General features: G+C 44.7%; 2 protein-coding genes across 2 annotated transcripts; both read left to right on the plus strand.

The window, feature by feature from the left end:
- The first annotated feature begins 5,890 nt into the window (after positions 1-5,890).
- Positions 5,891-8,973, plus strand: LOC135114501 (uncharacterized). Its single transcript, XM_064030398.1, has 2 exons — positions 5,891-6,143; positions 6,365-8,973. Exon 2 carries the CDS (start codon positions 6,451-6,453, stop codon positions 7,939-7,941), a length of 1,491 nt encoding a protein of 496 aa, XP_063886468.1. The 5' UTR covers positions 5,891-6,143; positions 6,365-6,450; the 3' UTR covers positions 7,942-8,973.
- A 124-nt stretch (positions 8,974-9,097) lies between these two features.
- On the plus strand, positions 9,098-12,402 carry LOC135114300 (uncharacterized). Its single transcript, XM_064030209.1, has 2 exons — positions 9,098-12,110; positions 12,332-12,402. Exon 1 carries the CDS (start codon positions 9,112-9,114, stop codon positions 11,158-11,160), a length of 2,049 nt encoding a protein of 682 aa, XP_063886279.1. The 5' UTR covers positions 9,098-9,111; the 3' UTR covers positions 11,161-12,110; positions 12,332-12,402.
- Positions 12,403-20,468: the final 8,066 nt, after the last annotated feature.

The following is a 20,468-nucleotide window of genomic DNA, read 5'->3' on the forward strand; positions in this document are numbered from 1 at the left end:
TGTGAAGGTGAATGTGGAAATTGAGGGAAAAAGTGTTAAAGACTGTGGACTTTTTGTGAAAGGTGGTGGTGGGGAGAGTGGTGTGGTGCAGGGCACTACATTGCCAGTGTTGTTTGGGATGAATGTGTTGAAGGGAGCCGTGCACCTGGGGCTAACTGAGAAGTGGGGCAGGTGTGTCCGTGCCATTGAGGCAAAATTGAGGGTGACACAACAGCCTCTGGGGTTTGCTGTAATTCAGCAGCAACAGGATTTAGTAATCCCGGCTGGTACCAGAAGAATAATGAGAGTGTTTGTGGAAAGTTTACAGGAAGTAGATGTAGATAGTGTGGTGTTGGAGCCCTTAGTGCCTGGTGAGGGCTACTGGGTGCCTGAAGGTTTGTGTATATTTCCCAGTTATACCAGAGTGGTTAAGGATGAAGGATGGCTGTCAGTGGGTAACCTGGGACAAGCAGATGTGCAATTCAGGCCACAGTGGAAGGTAGCCAAAGTTTCTCATGGAAGGGAGGTTACTGTGGGAAGAGCTCACACACACACAGTAGCTCAGACTGCACCTCCTTCAGTGGTTAAGGAGTTCAGGGACAGACTAGGGGTGCAGGTGGATGAGAGTCAGCTTGATTCAGCACAGTTGGAGAGACTGGATGGATTGATCCATGAGTACGGAGATGTGTTTGCTGAAAACGAGCAGGATTTGGGATGTGCTACTGGAGTGGAGCATGAAATTCACCTCAATAGTGCAGTGCCCATTCGCCTTCCATACAGACATATTCCTCCCCCATGTATCATTGAGGTTAAAGCTCGTGTAAAGGGACTGTTGGAACAGGGAGTGATAGAGGAGAGTGTGAGCCCATATGCAGCCCCAATAGTGATGGTGAGGAAGAAAGATGGTTCGCTGCGACTTTGTGTTGATTATCGAAGGCTGAACGAGGTGATAGTGAAAGATGCCTTCCCATTACCAAGGGTACAAGACACACTAGATGCATTAGCCGGGGCACAGTATTTTTCTTCTTTTGATTTAGCTGCAGGTTATCATCAGATTCTTGTGCGGGCAGAAGACCGGCCCAAGACTGCTTTTGTAACACCATTTGGCCATTATCAATATGTGCGCTGTCCTATGGGGTTATCCAATAGCCCAGCAACATTCCAAAGGTTTATGGAGTATGTGTTTAGCGATCAGGTTTTTGTGACTCTTTTGGTGTATCTGGATGATTTGTTGGTGTTTGCTCGGAGTGTGGATGAGCATCTGGATAGACTGGAGGGAATGTTGAAGCTTTTGAGGAAACATGGGCTGAAGTTGAAACCTTCCAAATGCCACATACTAAAGCCCCAGGTTAGGTACCTTGGATTTATCATTTCTAAGGAGGGAATTAATACAGACCCAGAGAAAATACGGGCTGTACAGGAGTGGCCAGTTCCGCGCACTGTTAGGGAGGTCAGGGCATTTGTCGCATTCTGCTCCTTTTACAGAAGGTTTGTGAAAAATTTTGCGAAGGTGGCTGCTCCGTTGCATGCTTTGATGAGTGGTGATTCTAAGGCAGCAGTGAGTGATTATTGGGGGAAGGATGAGGCCAGAGCATTTGCCTTGTTGAAAGAGAAGTTAAGTCAGGCTCCAGTGTTGAAAAGTGCAGATTACAGCAAGAAGTTTGTGGTGCAGACAGATGCTAGCTTTGAAGGACTGGGAGCAGTTTTATCTCAGGAGCATGATGGGAGGTTGCATCCGGTGGCTTTTGCAAGTAGAGGTCTCAGAAAGTCAGAGCGGAACATGAGCAATTACAGCTCTAGGAAGTTGGAGCTGTTGGCTCTGAAGTGGGCAGTGACAGAGCAGTTTAAGCACTATCTGGTGGGTGGACATTTTATAGTGCTGATGGATAATAATCCATTGGCACATTTGAACTCTGCCAAGCTTGGGGCAGTGGAGAGTAGGTGGCTGGGTGACTTGGGAAGGTTTGATTTTGAGGTGAAATACCGGCCAGGGAAGGAGAATGGTAACGCGGATGGATTGTCGAGGAGGCCCCAGGAATTGATTGAGGGAGGGGAGGAAGAGAAGGAGATATGGGAAACCAGTCCTAACACCTCGGTGAAAGGGGTGGCTGTGATGCAGGTATGGCGTGGTGCCAGTAAGGAGCAGCTTAGGGATATGCAACAGTCTTGTCCAGTTGTAGGGAAGTTGTGGAGACAAATGATTGGTAGAGTGAGGCCAGCAGAACTAAGGCAGTTGCTACAAGTAGAGGAGTTTAGGCAATGGTGGAGAGTGAGAGGGTCCCTCATTATGAGGCATGGGGTGATCTACTGGCGTGGAAGGGAGACAGATTCTAGGAAGTGGAAAGTGGTGTTGCCAGTGAATCAGAGACAAGAAGTGCTTAAAGCCGCTCATGATCAGTGGGGTCATCAAGGGGTTGCTAGAACAACGTCACTAGTGAAGGATAGGTTTGCTTGGCCAGGACTACATGAAGACATCAAATTGTATGTGGCAAAGTGCAAAGTCTGTGTCATGGGGAAGGAGGAGGGTGTGCGGGCCAAGACTAAGTTGGGTACGTTGGAAGCCAACCGCCCCTGGGAAGTGTTGGCTGTTGACTTCACTTTGCTGGATCTGGCCAGGGATGGCAAGGAAAATGTATTGGTGGTGACGGATGTGTTTAGCAAGTTTGCCCTGGCCTTTCCTACTAAAAAACAAAAGGCAAGCACAGTAGCCAAGATCTTGGTGGAGGAGATTTTTCACCGTTTTGGTTGCCCAGAAAGGGTACATAGTGACTAGGGTAGGAATTTTGAGGGAAAGTTAGTGCAGGAACTATGCAAATATTACCATGTAGCCAAGTCTCATACCACCCCGTATCACCCTCAAGGAAATGGGATCTGTGAGAGGTTTAACCGCACCTTACATGGGATGTTAGTTACCCTTGGTCAGGAACAGCAGGAGCATTGGCCTAGGCACTTGTCAAGCCTCACTGCCATCTATACTCGTAATACCACACCCCATGCTGTCACTGGTTTTTCACCCCATTATTTGTTGTTTGGTGTGGAGCCCCATTTACCTTTGGATAGGTTCTGTGAGGAAACTGATAGTGAGCCTACTAACCATAGCATGTGGATTAGGAAGCTCAGAGAGACACAGGAGGCTGCTTGGAAAGCAGCTAAGTTGAACATCAAGAGTTACCACAATACCAATAGGTGGAAGCGTCAGGAGCAAGGAAAAGCAGAGCCATTGAGGGTGGGACAAAGAGTGTTGCTAAGGGACAATGCAGTACTAGGTAGGAGGAAGATTCAGCCTAAGTTTGCAGCTGAGGTGTGGGAAGTTGAGGAGGTGTTGGATGGGGTGAGTGGGGTGTATAGGGTCAGACCAGAAGGTGAGTCCGGCTGTAATAAGGTGTTACATCGCAGTAACTTGCGTCCTTGGAATGGCAGTGAGGGCCATGCAGGGACAAGTAATGAAGTGCCAGCAGGGACAAGTAATGAAGGGCCACCAGAGGAGGAAGAAGTAGAAATGCCAGATATGACAGAAGTGTTAAAGCGCTTTGGGTTTCCAGAACCGGACTCAGAGGAACAAGTGGACTCAGTGGTTGAGCAGGAGGGAGAGGATGCCCTAGGGCCTGGTGAAAAGCCAGATGAACAGAGTGGTGAAGGCTCAGAGCAGGTTAAAGGGGTTCAGGCCCCTCAACTCAGGAGGTCTAGTAGGATTGCTGAAAGGGGTGCAACAGGTTCGTCTTGTGTTGGTTGTGGGGATTGTGCATGAGGGCATGCACAAAGTTCAGGGGGGGGTGAGTGTAAGAAGTTGAAGTGGGCGCGCCTGCGAGAGGCTCACAGACTAGTCAGCGAGTTTCGCCAAAACGAGTCTTAAGGCCCTGAAGGTTTGTTGTTGTGGGGATTTTGGCGGGAGAGGCGAGCGAGAGAGAGACAGGTTGCAGAGTAGTGGTGGATTTGCCATTTGATTTGCAGGTATGTTATTGGGATTTGTTGTATTCTTTCATGGTGAAACAGTGTACATTTGGGGGACATTATTGGGAGATAGGGTGGTGATTTGTACGCTTGGTTGGCAGGAGTTTGGTCTTGGCAGTGTGCTGTGGGACGTCAGTGAGGTGGCACCGTAGCAGATACTGTGAACTAAGGAGGCTGCAGTGAGGAACTTGCTGTCCCTGGCTGCTATGGTGTTAGTACCGCCGTGCATGGAGGAAGAGCTGCAGTACTTCAGGGTAGTGGTAGTGGTGTACCTTCAGCGCGTTGGGTCGGTGTGCGGTTGGGCCTATAGGGTGTGAGGGTCCTGGGGGTACTGGTTAGGGTGGGACAGTGTCAGTGGCATATAACATTCCTTGTGTTGGTGCGTGAAGTGTTTATTTCTCCTGTTTATTTGTATGTGGATTTACCCATTTTCTAATGGGATCAGGTATTTTGGAGTGCCAGCAGTGTGGCCTCTAAGAGTGTTAAACACTCATATTTTATTTGTGTTTTCTTTATTATGTACTCATTTGTGTTTTCTTTATTATGTACTCAACCATTAAATTTTTAAATTGTGGCCCAGGTTTCTGTGAACCTAAGCAGGAGGTTTAAATTAATCAGTGGGTTCTTGTGGTGAATGCTTGGTGAGCCTAATTAAGGTAGGTTAACTGTGCCCTAGTTTTGCACTCATTACATTAATAAAACTATCACTACTACTACTATTACTACTACTACTACAACTACTATTACTACTACTAGTAGTACTATTACTATCACTACTACTTTAACTAAAACTACTACTACTACTACTACTACTACTACTACTTCTGATAGTAGTAGTAGTAGTAGTAGTAGTAGTAGTAGTAGTAGCAGTAGCGGGAAATCATGTTTCCCGGCAGGAGACGCTTCCACTCCAGCTACAGGAGCGGGTGGAGCGCAGCGGGACACCAAACCGACCACGTGTCAAGGGTGTGAGGCCCCGCCAGATAGGGCATCAGGTCTCGCGAGCGGAAGGGGAGCGCGGGACGCCACGGCGCGTTAACACAACCACGGCACAAAGACGGCGCGCCTCTCCCGGCAGGAGATGCTTCCACTCCAGCTGGGGGAGGCCGGGGAGCGGAGCGGACCAAGAAACCGACCACGTGTCAAGGGCGTGAGGCCCCGCTAGAAGGGGAATCACGTCTCGCGAGCGAAGGGAGAGCGCGGGACGCACCGGCCCGTTAACACAACCACGGCACAAGGACGGCGCGCCTCTCCCGGCAGATGCTTCCACTCCAGCTGGAGGAGCCGGGGGAGCAGAGCGGAGCAACAAACCGAACACGTGTCAAGGGCGTGAGGTCCCGACAGGAGGGGAATCACGTCTCCCGAGCGGAGGGAGAGCGCGGGACCCCACGGCGCGTTCACACAACCACTGCACAAGGGCGGCGCGCCTCTCCCGGCAGGAGACACTTCCACTCCAGCTGGGGGAGCCGTGGGGGCGGAGCGCACCAGCAAACCGACCACGTGTCAAGGGCGTGAGGCCCCGCCAGAAGGGAAATCACGTCTCACGAGCGGAGGGAGAGTGCGGTACCCCACGACGTGTTAACACAAACATGGCACAAGGGCAGCGCGCCTCTCCCGGCAGAAGACGCTTCCACTCCAGCTGGGGGAGGCGGGGGAGCGGAGCGGACCAACAAACCGACCACGTGTCAAGGGCGTGAGGCCCTGCTAGAAGGGGAATCACGTCTCGCGAGCGGAGGGAGAGCGCGGGACGCACCGGCCCGTTAACACAACCACGGCACAAGGGCAACGCGCCTCTCCCGGCAGGAGATGCTTCCACTCCAGCTGGGGGAGGCGGGGGAGTGGAGCGGAGCAACAAACCAACCACATGTCAAGGGCGTGAGTGTATCATTAAAATGATATGTTAACCATCTATTATTTATTTATACAATATATTTTTATTATCTGTGTTAAAGAAAATGTAAGTTGTGTTCTGTTGGAATGGGAGAAGTTTGGTACGCTTCTTTGTGGTGTTTTGTTTCACCCACTACCTGTGAACATGGTCGGCCTGGCGGGTTGTCTAAGCCGGCCCACCAATGTACTGTGGGTTGTTGTGTTGGGTGGTCCTCTGTGTTACAGACAGAGTTGTGAGGACGCCCTGGACTGGATGATAGTTGGGGTGGTGACATGTCAGGTGTGCTACGGGGATTCGAAGAGCGTCAGTGTGGGCCACTGAAGTGAGTACATTATGGGAATTTATTGAGTATTATGAGTGATATACAAGTGAAGTTTAGTTGGATTTTGTATACTGATTATTTCTTTATTTTTATATTTGGGATATGATTGTAATGGATGTCAGAATCTCTACATGAAGTGTTATTTTCTTGGTACCATTGTGAGGGATTGAACTGGGTGTACTATGATATGTGGATGTGTATTGATTAGCCCATGTTTGCAGGTCGAAACACTTCAAGCAATAAACACCTGTTACGATTTGTGGTTTATTACACATTTGGAATCCCCAACATTTCGACTTCAACCACAATGGGCTGGCAAGAGGAGATGGAATTGTTAAAGAGGAAGAGGGCCATTGCCAAAGGGAAATTCACAAGAAAGGTGACCCTGCTGGATGAGGGTGTGCGGGAAGGTGAGCCAGTATCAGTGTTGAAGAGTAACTATGAACAGATTTCTGAGGCCTTTCAACACCTAGAAGACAGTAATGATGTGATATTAAAATATGTGTGTGATAATAAATTAGAAGACAAGTTAGTTAAGGAGGCTGAAGAATACATGCTAGATTGTGAAAGAATCATGATGAAAAGACTAACAGAAATTAGTAACATTGAAAACATACAGAACAGTGTCAAGCCTAAAGTGAAGATAAAGGCATTTGAGCCTCTTAAATTTGATGGGAATTTAAGAGAGTACCCTCGTTTTAAGGAGGACTTTAAAAATCTAGTCAAAAGTTTGTATGGTGAAGATGCGTATGCATTGAAAATGTGTCTCAGTGGTGATGCCCTTCAGACTGTCAGAGGTGCAGAAGGTAATTATGAAGAAATGTTTGAAAGGTTAGATGACAAGTTTGGAAATGCAAGAAAGGTGGTGGACTTGGTAATAAGTGACCTTAAGGCTTTGAAAAGGATCAATGAAGGTGATACCAAAGGATTTATAAGGATGGTGGATCAGGTGGAACAGTGTTGGCTAGATTTGAAAAATATAAACTTGAATGAGGAACTTAATACTGCTAATGTAGTCAGTCATATTGAGGTGTTGCCCACACTTCAGAAGAGGGAGTGGGTAATAAAGGCAGAAGAAGTATCTGCTACTAGTGATCTCTTTCCCACTTTATTGAAATTTCTGCAAAGGGAGAGAAAGGTATTGGAGTATATGAATTCTAGTGTCAGATCTACTGGTGGTGATAGAAGTTCAGTACATCATGTAAATAATTCAGCTGACAAGGTCATGGAGTCAGATCTGGTAACACTAATAAAACAGATGAAGGAAGAGCAACAACTAAATAATAAAGATTTAGAGTCATGTATTGTAAATTTGACGGAGATGGTGAAAGGTACCCACTTGAAGACTGGAAATAATGAGGGAGGATGCTGGATTCACAATTCCAGGAACCATGATACTCTTGATTGTTATAAATTTAAGAATCTCAGCAACAAGGAGAGGTTTGAGTTAGCTAGAAGCAATGGAATATGTTTTAAATGCTTAAAGGGATATCATCAGGCATGGAATTGTAATACAAACAAGTTGTGTGATGTCAGGATCAGGGGTCAAGGTGTGTGTAACTGTCATCATCATCCACTGGTGCATTTTGAACAGGAAGAAGGTGCTAGTCATAATACAGTATCTGCAAACACTCTGAACACCTTATTGAATATCAGTACTGTGTACAGTAACACTCAACCTATAACAGTACTGTGGGATTCAGTACATAACCTTGGTGACACACAGTATGGCAGAAAAACTAAGTTTGAAGGCCAAGGATGTGAATTTATCTATGATCAAGGTTGGCAATGTAATTGAACATCATTCTACCAAAGAATATTGCATACCACTGATTGATAGGACTGGGCATGTATGGGAAATTAATGTCATTGGTATAGAGGAAATATCTGCTAAAATCAGTGAATTTGATGTGTCAGGAGTTAAGGAGTTATTTGTAGGAGTATCAAACCATGATATTAATCGCCCTTGTGGTGAGATTGACATGCTGATTTGGGCCAATTACAGTGAATTATTGCCTAAAGTTGTTCAGACTAATGAAGGTCTTCAATTGTTAGAGAATCCATTTGGGTTCAGTATACGTGGCAGACACAGCAAAATAACAGCCTCAGGGAGCACGACGAACCATGTGATTGTGAGAACTCACAAGGTGTCAAGCTCAATAAGCCTCAATGAGATCAAGGTAGAACCTACAGATAAACTTAAGTCACAATTAGATAAATTCTTTGCTTTAGAGGAGAGTGGAGTGCAGTGTGACACAAGATGCCTTAAATGCCTGTGTAAGGGTTGCCCTGTAAGTGACAGTGTCAATATTTAGGAAGAAAGAGAACTGAAATTGATTGAGAAGGGAAGTATTGGACAGCAAGCTATCCTTGGATAAGGGACCCGAGACATCTTAAGAACAATGTAAAAGTGGCTGTGGCTAGATTAAAAACTACAGAAAATAGACTGAAAAAATTGGATATCCAGTATGCCCAGAGTTATCACAGTGAAATCAAGGACATGGTGAAAAGGGGGGTAGCGAGACAATTAAGTGAAGAGGAAATGGAGTCATACAATGGCCCAATTCACTACATTTCCCATCATGAAGTATTGAAACCAGATTCTGCTTCAACACCTCTGCGTATTGTATTTAACTCATCTTCATCATACATGGGACAAAAACTTAATGATTTTTGGGCAAAAGGGCCAGTTGTTCTTAACAACATGATTGGAGTCTTGCTAAGATTTAGACAGGAAAGGGTTGCCATAACTGGTGATATATCAAAAATGTATCATTCTGTGAAAATCAACACACTGGACCAACACACACACCGATTTCTTTGGAGAGATTTAAACAATAACAGACCACCTGATCACTATGCCCTGACCTCAGTGACTTTCGGGGATAGGCCGAGTGGGACCATAGCTGTGCTAGCATTAAGGCATACTACAGAAAAATTTAGTAAAGGAGATCCTGAAGTTTATAACATGATTGTAAACAACACATATGTTGATGATATTCTCTATTCCATTGATACGGTAGAAAAGGCTTTTGATTTGATACAAAGAGCAGAACATGTAATATCTCTTGGAAACTTTCATGTGAAGCATTGGATAGTAAGTGGGCAACATGAGAACCATAGTATCAACATCATGGAATCTGACAATGAGAAAATTCTAGGGCTCAAGTGGAATCCCAAGGATAATAATTTCTCTTTTAATGGAAAGGTAAATTTCTCTCCTAAAGTTAAAAAGATCCGGAGTGGTCCAAACTGGGATCATAGAGAGATTGAGTCAAACTTCCCTGAGGTGCTCACTCGCAGAATGATACTAAGTCAAGTGGCATCCTTCTATGATCCATTGGGGTTAGCCGTACCAGTTGTGTTGAGAGCAAAAATTTTGATGAGATCTATGATCTCAAAATGTGATCCAAATAAGAGAGTGGAATGGGATGAACCTTTAGATGCTGATATTGTAAATGAATGGAAATGTTTTTTCACTGATTTGTATGGAGTAGAAAACTGCACATTTAAGAGACCTCTGAAACCAGCCAATGCATCGGGTAAACCCATACTTGTGATCTTCTCTGATGGCAGCACACAAGCGTATGGAGCATGTGCGTATGTTAGATGGCAGACTGATGACAACAAATTTCAGACTAATTTGATCATGGCTAAAAACAAAATAGCACCTATGAGACAATTGACCATTCCTCGTCTAGAACTTTGTGGAGCTCTTTTGTCAGCTAGATTAAGAGAAACTATAGTGAGAGAATGCAACTGGGAATTTGAATCCATATTCCATATTGTAGATTCATCTATTGTCAGAGATCAGATTCAAAAGGAATCGCATGGGTTCCGGCCTTTTGTGGCTGTCCGCATAGCAGAAATACAACTGAAAACAAATCTAAAGGATTGGTGGTGGGTGGACACAGTTCAGAATGTGGCAGATTTAACTTCTAGACCATGCACTTCAGATAAGATTAAGGAGGATTCAACTTGGCAACATGGGCCTGAATTTTTGAGATTGCCAATTTCAGAATGGCCAGTTAAACAGCAATGTGCAGATCACTTACCGGATAGAATAGGCATTACTATGACAGTTGCTAAAGGACACCTGAGAAATTTAAGCATGATTAATGTGAAAGGATTTAGCAAATATGAAACTTTGTTGAGAGTTACATGTAGGATAATGTCTATATTCAAGCATAAATCCTTAAAAGCTGTGCTGAAGGAGCCTACGTCTGAGGAAGAAGCAGAAGTACTGTGGGTAAAAACCATGCAAAGTAACATAACTAACTGGCAAGATAGATACAGAAGGTTAGGCCCCATAATGACAGACAATGGAGTAATTTTAGTGGGTCAAAGAATATCAAAATGGTTAAAGGAAAACTGGAATCAAGATCACTTCATGTTGATACCAGCTAACCACCCAGTTACTAGACTGTATGTGTCCAGCTTACATAGTAGAGATCATGCAGGTATTGAAACCACCTTGGCCAAGTTACAGAGTAAATTTTGGGTGCCGGGAGCCAGGAAATTAATAAAGTCAATTAAAGATAAATGTGTCACTTGTAGAAAACTCTCAAAACAAACTGAGAACCAGTGGATGGGTCAGGTGTTAGAAGAAAGAATGAAGCCAACTCCACCATTCTATCATACTGCGGTCGATTTGTTTGGACCATTCAATATTAAGGACACTGTTAAAAGGAGAACTCATGGTAAGGTATATGGGGTAATATTCAACTGCTTAGTTACTAGGGCAGTTTATGTAGATTTGGCAGAAGGATACAGTGCAAGTGATTTCATGGCAACTTATCAAAGATTCATCTCAGTCAGGGGTGCACCCAGAATACTGTATTCTGACAGAGGGAGCCAGCTGATAGCAGCTGGAAAGAATATTGAAAGAATTGGAAAAAATGAAGGAGTTACTTGGAAATATAATAGACCTAGTGATGCACCGTGGTACAATGGTGCCAGTGAATCCCTTATCAAATCAGTGAAAAGAAATCTTTGTATTGCAATTAACTTTTGGTGAACTTCAGACAGCCTTATTTAATGTAGCCAGTATGATGAATGAAAGACCCATAGGGGTAAAACCTTGCTTTAATTTAGAACTTGGTAATTACCTCTGCCCTAATGATCTATTGCTTGGACGAGCTAGTGTAAAATGTCCACAGGGAATATATGAATCAGATGGAGACCATAAAAGAAGATTAGAGTTTATTCAGAAAATTGTTGAATCATTTTGGAGAAAATGGCAGAGAGATTTCTTTCCAACGATGGTAGTAAGACAAAAATGGCACACCAATAGGAGAAATGTAAGAGTGGGTGATGTGGTTTTAGTTCAAGATGCTAATGCAGTTAGAAGAACCTGGAAATTAGCTCAAGTAATAAAGGCAGATCCAGGTCGTGATGGTGCTGTAAGAGATGTAGACTTAAGGTATAAGATAGTCAAGGAAGGTAAAGGATATGATGGGGTGACAGACAAAGTCATGAGTAGGTCAGTGCATAGGTTAATAGTGTTATTACCTAAGGAAGAACAAGAGTGATGATGAGCGTGTAGGATCATTGTAGATATGATTTATCTACATGTACCAAAGCATTCTATGTACTACCTGTGTATATTGTATGTTCACTTTGGTCGGGGTGGAGTGTATCATTAAAATGATATGTTAACCATCTATTATTTATTTATACAATATATTTTTGTTATCTGTGTTAAAGAAAATGTAAGTTGTGTTCTGTTGGAATGGGAGAAGTTTGGTACGCTTCTTTGTGGTGTTTTGTTTCACCCACTACCTGTGAACATGGTCGGCCTGGCGGGTTGTCTAAGCCGGCCCACCAATGTACTGTGGGTTGTTGTGTTGGGTGGTCCTCTGTGCTACAGACAGAGTTGTGAGGACGCCCTGGACTGGATGATAGTTGGGGTGGTGACATGTCAGGTGTGCTACGGGGATTCGAAGAGCGTCAGTGTGGGCCACTGAAGTGAGTACATTATGGGAATTTATTGAGTATTATGAGTGATATACAAGTGAAGTTTAGTTGGATTTTGTATACTGATTGTTGCTTTATTTTTATATTTGGGATATGATTGTAACGGATGTCAGAATCTCTACATGAAGTGTTATTTTCTTGGTACCATTGTGAGGGATTGAACTGGGTGTACTATGATATGTGGATGTGTATTGATTAGCCCATGTTTGCAGGTCGAAACACTTCAAGCAATAAACACCTGTTACGATTTGTGGTTTATTACACATTTGGAATCCCCAACAGTGAGGCCCCGCCAAATAGGGCATCACGTCTCGCGAGCGGAAGGAGAGCGCGGGAAGCCACGGCGCGTTAACATAACCAGGGCACAAGGGCGGCTTGCCTTTCCCGGCAGGAGATGCTTCCACTCCAGCTGGGGGAGCCGGGGGAGCGGAGCGGAGCAACAAACCGACCACGTGTCAAGGGCGTGAGGTCCCGCCAGAAGGGGAATCACGTCTCGCAAGTGAAAGGAGAGCGCGGGACCCCACGGCGGGTTCACACAACCACGGCACAAGGGCTGGGCGCCTCTCCCGGCAGGAGACGCTACCACTCCAGCTGGGGGAGCCGTGGAAGCGGAGCGGACCAGCAAACCGACCACGTGTCAAGGGCGTGAGGCCCCGCCAGAAGGGGAATCATGTCTCGCGAGCGCGGGAAGCACCGGCCAGTTAACACAACCACGGTACAAGGGCAGCGCCTCTCCCGGCAGGAGACGCTTCCACTCCAGCTGGGGGAAGTGGGGGAGCGGAGCGGAGGAACAAACCGATCACTTGTCAAGGGCGTGAGGCCCTGCTAGAAGGGGAATCACGTCTCGCGGGCGGAGGGAGAGGGCGGGACCCCACGGCGCGTTAACACAACCACGGCACAAGGGCAGCGCGCCTCTCCCGGCAGGAGACGCTTCCACTCCAGCTCGGGGAGGCGGGGGAGCGGAGCGGAGCAACAAACTGACCACGTGTCAAGGGCGTGACGCCCCGCCAGAAGGGAAATCACGTCTCGCGAGCGGAGGGAGAGCGCGGGACCCCACGGCGCGTTCACACAACCACGGCACAAAGTCGGCGCGCCTCTCCCGGCAGGAGACGCTTCCACACCAGCTGGGGGAACCGGGGGAGCGGAGCGGAGCAACAAACCAACCACGTGTCAAGGGCGTGAGACCCCGCCAGAAGGGGAATCATGTCTTACGAGTGGAGGGAGAGCCCTCTCCCACCGCTCGCGAGACGTGATTCCCCTTCTTGCAGGGCCTCACGCCCTTGACACGTGGTCAGTTTGCTGGTCCGCTCCGCCCCCACGGCTTCCCAGCTGGAGTGGAAGCGTCTCCTGCCGGGAGAGGCGCCCATGTTCCGGTGTGGTTTTGAATTATCAATTACCACTGGACACTGTTTATTAGTTTCTTACCTTTATATAATAGGTAAAGTCACTCTTGATGAGTTTCTGTGGTTTTCAGGTGAATGTCAAAGGTGAACGTATAAAAATAGGTATATTTAGATATATGTACAGAGTTCTGGAGAAGGGTGTGGCGCGTACGGGACAACGGATGTCCTCTGCGTGGTACAGTGTTACACCCTGGCAAGAGACTGCCGAAGCCGGCACAAGGGACGCTTAGCGCCTTCAAAAAGTGCTGACATTAGAAATAGGGGCGGGTTGACCGCACTCACAGTACATGAATATATTCATAATTATTACTCTCTAATTACATAAATAAGGCAAAGGAAAAGCTACTTATAGCTAAGAGTAATACATGCCAAAATACATTAGGGAGAGATTAACTATGGAGAATACTTAGATACTGTAATGTAGGTGCTACCGATTACTTATCGATGGCAATAAAAGGAGTATGGAAAGTTCCATGGTGTGTGTGTGACGTAGGGTGGCGTGATCATATCCGCCCCACCCTTATGCGCCAACACCCACTATTTACACTTATGCATATATGTATACATACACTTATATTGCTAATCAGGCAAGACATTATAAATACAATACACATTATTATTAATTATGTGACACCGTTACATCGCTCGGTCACCTACTTGACGCGTCCTCGCGAATACAGTGTACCTAACCATGTTATGTGTATGAAACTCCTTCATTAAGACGTTTACGTCTACTATCAAGATATATATACAAATTTAAGGCTTTCCTAACACACACATATAAGAATATTAACAAAAACATTAAAATAAGGCGAGGTGTCAGGATACTTGGATAGAGAATCCCAGGTTTCAGATATACTGGCAAGGATGTCTCTAGAGCCTCTGAAAACTCTTCTGTGTTTGAGAAGGAAAGAGTGGATAAGGAGTTTGTTATAAAAGAAATCCTTGACTTTGTAAAATTCTCCATGGAAGTAACAGGGAAAACTCTATATGAAAGGTCTGTCGTAAAAGCTAAATTAATCCTAGAAGGGTAAGTGGTTAGTTTACTAGAACGTACATGACAAGCATCTTGTACCGCATAATGTCCTATAACCTCCTCATAGGTGGTCCCTTCTGGGCAAGTCACTGAGACGTAAAAGTTTTCTGTGAAATAAAAGTAATGATATCCATGAAAATTGCAATGGAAAATAGGTTTTGAAACCACATGCTTGTATGGACAGAGTGTTAGAGCTGCAGACGCCTCTGAACGTGTCAAGACGACTTCACAAATACCTTTTACTACAGGTAAGAAAGCAAATTGGATACTTGAACAATGGTACAAATGCAAGTATGAAGATTTACAACGTTTTAATTCAGTTAAATCTCCAATTGTATATAATGAAAAATCCTTGGCTATTAGCACTAAGGAAGGATTCATGTCCAGTGTCATCACAGAATTATTAACGGAAAATGGAAAAGGTTTAATCTCATAGGCCTCAAAATGATCCTGAGATTTAAAAGGTATGTTTACAATTATCGCATCTGTGGTCAAGGTAGCTTCCAGCAATGGGTAGTAATACTGGATCATGTCCGCTGCATACACTGGTGTCAATTTGTAGGTTGACTGACCAATTTCTATTGTGTGAAGCAAATCCTCTACAGGAAATAGTGAAGTTGTTACCCTGCCATTGACAGCATCCACCATGTTGCGAATTATCGCTTCATTAATGGAGAGAACTGAACCCAAGGAAGCTTCAAATACATGCAAAGCTTGATCTATAACCACAACGTGATTTATCACATCTAAACTATGTAAGGCATTATCAAGCACAGTTGTTAAATCATTTGAATACTGTAATAACTCATTGAGATTAGTTTCTAATTTAACTATTTTATTGTGATGTAGGTTCAGGACCTTCTTATTAGTAGCTGCAACCGTTATTAGTTGATCATAATGTTTCCTTAAATCCTGTACATCCTCGTCCAAGGCGGTGCCAAAAAGATATTGAGACAGTTGTCCCAACCCATTTATGAGTCCTCTTTTGGTACGAGCGTGCACTGGATGAAGGTTGTAGTCATGCTGAGATTGGTTCAATTTCCCGTGTAAGAATTCTACCTTTGCTTTTAAAGCTTTGATTATGGTTTGTGAGAAAACTTGTGTCTGGCTATGCGTTTCATCAGCAAGTAAGGATTCCAGTTCCTGTAAGGAGTTATCCAAAGTTTCTGAGACAGCGTCGAGGTCCGAATTTACGGAAAATAAGGTAGAAAAAGGATATCGAACCAGAAGAACATCTTCTATTAAGGTTACTTCCCCAAGATGTGTGGTGAGAGCCCCCGGTTTGACATGCAACGCAGTGGACGCTTGTAGCACTTGCAGCATGCTCAAGAAGGTAACCAGGAGGCCCAGTGCCATCTGTAAGTAATGCAGGCAATTAGCTGCGTGAGCGAAGGTTATACCTATGCGTCTTTATAGTATTAGTAGAATTAAGGTTTGTAACCTGATCAGTAGTACTCTCTGTTGATGACTGGAGCTGAGCGTTAGTCTTCACAAGCCGATCACTATGTACTATCTCAGCAGTGTTAAGAAGAGGGTCATGCACCTCAAATTTGTTACCATGTAACTGGCGGACAACCGAGCATGGACCACTAAATTTAGGGGAGAGTTTGGAGGTCCTGTCCGGATAACGAACTTTAACTGTGTCTCCAACCTGTATCGTGACAGGGGTCGCACGCTTGTGTTGTCTAGCCATCATTTCTGCCCTAGAAGCTTGTAGCCTACTTCGGACTTTAGCATGAATGTCCTTGAAAACATGCATATGTTGTTTAACATAGTCATCTACGTTGTATACTGGAGTTTGTGGACTTGCCAACAAATCATAAGGAAGATTTTTATCTTCACCATATAATATATAATGTGGGGATTTCCCAGTACTTTCACACATTGAACTGTTAATGCAGGCACCAACGTGTGGTAACCAGTCCTCTCAGTCATCATGGAGACTGTTTACAACTGGACGAAGAACCTCCAGGATTTTCCTGTTTGCTCTTTCTACTAGTCCGTTTGAAGAAGGATGGTAAGCCACAGTGTAGGTGTGTTTAATAATGTACTGTGTACATATACCTTGTAGGATTTCATTGCGAAATTCAGATCCATTATCACTTAACAACACTCGTGGTGCTGAGTATGGACAAAACAACTTAGTTACTAGCGCATGCGCTACATATTTAGCAGATTTTTCCTTTAAAGGTGAAAGAACCACGAACCTTGAAAAATGGTCTACACACACTAGTAGATACTGCGAGCCATTTTGACTTTTGGGTAATTGAAGAAGATCAATGGAGACAATGTCCCAAGGTCGCTCAGGTAGTGGATATTCCAGTATTGGGGCTGGTCCTTTTACCGCACCCTTGTGCTTTGCACATGATATACACCTGGCAACATAATCTTCTATGTCAGTGCGCATGGTAGGCCAATAATAGCTTTTACGCGCTGCTTGTAGAGTTCGCTCTCTTCCTGGATGTCCCGCACTTGGCATGTCGTGCACTAAGATAAGTATGACATGGACTAAACTCTCAGGAATGATGTGTTGTTTACTAGACTCTCCCATTTGGGGATTATGTCGACACAGAACATTGTCTGGTGACATGAAAAATTGAGAGAATGGTATATGTAGACGTGGAAGATTATCTTCTTCGCCTGACTCCAGAGCATGTATGACCTTAGACCATATTTCATGCTCTCGCTGTGCTTTACTTAATTCCTTCAAGGTGAAGTTATTTACAGGGATTGAGTCACCGACAGCTCCCACAGGCACATTTCGTGAAAGTGCGTCGGCTACTACATTAGCACGACCTGGCAAGTACTTGACTACTGGAGCAAATTCCTGCATGGTACAGTACCATCTTGTCACTCGTCCAGTTAAATTTTTCCCTTTGAAAAGTTCAATTATGGGTGCATGATCCGTGTAGACTGTAATTGGATATCCAAGGATAATGTCCTTAAAATGTTTTAAAGCCCAAACTACAGCAAGTGTTTCTTGATGAGTGACAGAGTAATTAGACTCTGCTGGATTAAGCACACGACTTGCATATGCTATTACATAGTTTTTGCCTCTGGCATCTGTCTGCATCAGTACTGCTCCCAGTCCTAGAGAAGAAGCATCCGTGCAAATAATGAACGGCTCTGAATGCTCTGGGAAAGCAAGTACAGGTGCATTTGTTAATAGTGATTTTAATTCATTGAAACTTTGTTCATGAGCAGCCTCCCAATGGAAAGCAACATCCTTTTTAAGGAGTTTAGTAAGTGGGGATGCAATTGCCGCAAAATTCTTGATGAAAGGACGGTAATATCCCGCAAGACCTAGGAAAGATCTGACATTCTCCACCGATTTAGGTTGAGGAAACTTCTGTACAGCTATGACCTTTTCATCCACCGTGTGGATTCCTTCACCATCGACTACATGGCCAAGAAATTTTATTTTGGCTTTTAGAAATTCACATTTAGAAAGCTTTGCTTTAAGTCCAGCTTCTTCAAGCTTCTGGAGGACTAATCTTAAACTCTCCAGATGGGATTCTTGATCCTTACTAGCGATGATTATATCATCCAGGTATGCAAACACGGTTTTGCCAAGTAAACCCGTGAAAATACTGTTAATCATTCTCTGGAATGTTAAAGGAGCGGATTTTAATCCAAAAGGCATGCGTAACCATTCGTAATGGCCACTAGGCGTACTGAACGCCGTTATTTCCCGTGAAGTGGGGGCTAAGGGAACCTGCCAGTATCCTGACAACAGGTCTAAACTAGAGAAAATTTTATTTCCACGACCTAAGGACATTAGAAGGTCGCTCAGGACAGGTAAAGGATAATGATCATCCACTGTGACATCATTAACCCGCCGGAAGTCGATTACCGGCCTGAAAGATTTATCTTTCTTGGGAACCAAAAAGATTGGTGAATTCCAAGGAGAGCACGATTCTTGAATCACTCCCTTGTCAATCATGTCATGAATCATGTCATCTACAGTCGCCCTCTGACTATGAGGAAGACGATAAGCTGGTATATATACTGGCTTAGTGTTTGGTTTTAACCTAATGTGGTGTTCCGCTCGATCGGTCACACCTAAGGATTCTCCAGGTAGTGCCAGGACATTGCGATACTTCCCCAATAAGTCCAAGAGCGCGGGCCTCATTTCGGGGTAGTCCACAACATTGACAAACGAACATAGGGTTGGCGCCTGCCCCAGCTCGGTGTCAACAGCAGACTGACTCACCGAAGAGACGCAGGCTCCAGGCAGAATACTGGGTTCTGGTACCACTTTCTTGTCATAAACCAGGCACTTTCCAAGGAAAAGACCTTGTTTGATCCTTACAGAACTTCCAGTAGTGTTCACCACCAAAGCATCAGTGACATGACCCTTTCTAATTGTGGAAAGAGTCGATTCAACAGCCAATCGCCTAACATTACCTATACCTTCAAGACAGATGTCACTGCCTACAGGAGCTTCTGGAACACGAATTGTAATCCGTTTTGCCACACGAGCAGGAATGTCATAACTGGCATTGACAATTGCTTTTGCTTCCCTCCATGCTTCTGTTATATCCTTATCTCTCATAGGAGACCGGACAGATGGAATCGTTTGAGGCTCCCCATTGGATCTTTGTCCCTTCCGTGATAAAGAACCGTTTCTGGGTTGCCTGGAAACCAAAGGTGCAGGATGTTTCATCCCTTCCAGATGTCGTCCGCAGTACATGACTGTATTTTGCTTTGGATAGATTACTATCTGGTGAGACTTCATGGCTCTTAGCCCTAATAAGCCGTCAGAAGGAAGTTTAAAGTTACTGACTACATAGAAATCAGTTTGAATAAGCTGAGTATGCTTAGATAGACTTATTGGTAAGGAAATTTTTCCTAAGATTTTCAGGGCTGACCCTGTGACACCAGAAAGATTCAAGTCACTTGGACAGAGTATCCATTTACCACCGCGTGAATTCCGTTTCAGAATCTTGTAAGATTCTTCAGAGATCACGTTTACTGTGGCTCCAGTGTCTACAGCCAAAGATAAGCGATGCTTACCTACCCTAGTTGGTAATGCCATTATGTCTGTTTGGTTGTTGGCAGCATTTATGGTTGAATGCACTGACATGTCAGAAGAATCTGCTGCCTCAGCGTCTTGCGCATTTAGATGTTTTAGTCGGGTTTGTTTACTACTGTGCGCTGGTCTTCCCCCGACTGCCTTGTACTGTTCAGGTTAGCTCTGGCCTGTTTTTCAATTCTCATATTGATTATATCTTTACATTGCTCTGATGAGTGTTTACACTGGCCATGTATGAGGCAGTATTGGGTAGCGACGTCCCTGTAGGATCTTGTCCTACCAGTTTTCACTTGGGGCGATGCACCTGGTTTTGGTCTAACAGAGAGATTACCCCCTTTTGTTTTGTTCTCCAAGTCGGATTTATTTGCTGCCAATTTCTGGTCCTTTTGTTTCTTATAACATCTTTTTTCAACATGACTTATTTTATGGCAGTACGAACAGACATTTCCAGGCCTCGCCATGGCTGTCGCACAAGGTTGAGATTGGTCGTCATCCATGAGTGGAGCAACCAATGAGGTTTGAGTTTCCGGAGAGGCACCAGATAGCCCTCTTTTCTCCCGAATCAAGACTGCAAGGTCAGCTACTGTGTCTCCCGGTTTAAAGCGAAAATGACTTGCGGTTTTCTTCACTTCCCCATTCACCAATGATATGTAAAAGATGAATTCCAGAAGTCTTCTGAAATCTGTTTCTGTCATACTGTTTCCTTGGAACCAGTTGTTAAGTCGTAAGACATCCATGAAGTCCGTTACGAACTGGTGTGTAGGGATTAAGGCTTTCATTTCATGAAGAGAGTTAATTTCAGCTGCAAATCTAAGACCCACCTTGGAGGCTAGTACCATGAGGTCAGTTTGACTCTTACCCCCAAAAATGTTCAA

The sequence above is a fragment of the Scylla paramamosain genome, chromosome 27 (assembly GCF_035594125.1).
Source record: "Scylla paramamosain isolate STU-SP2022 chromosome 27, ASM3559412v1, whole genome shotgun sequence".
Lineage (NCBI taxonomy): Eukaryota > Metazoa > Arthropoda > Malacostraca > Decapoda > Portunidae > Scylla > Scylla paramamosain.

Excerpts from the sequence above, each read along its gene's own strand:
- LOC135114501 (XM_064030398.1), top strand. The coding sequence starts at position 6,451 with ATGGGCTGGCAAGAGGAGATGGAATTGTTAAAGAGGAAGAGGGCCATT.
- LOC135114300 (XM_064030209.1), top strand. The coding sequence starts at position 9,112 with ATGATTGTAAACAACACATATGTTGATGATATTCTCTATTCCATTGAT.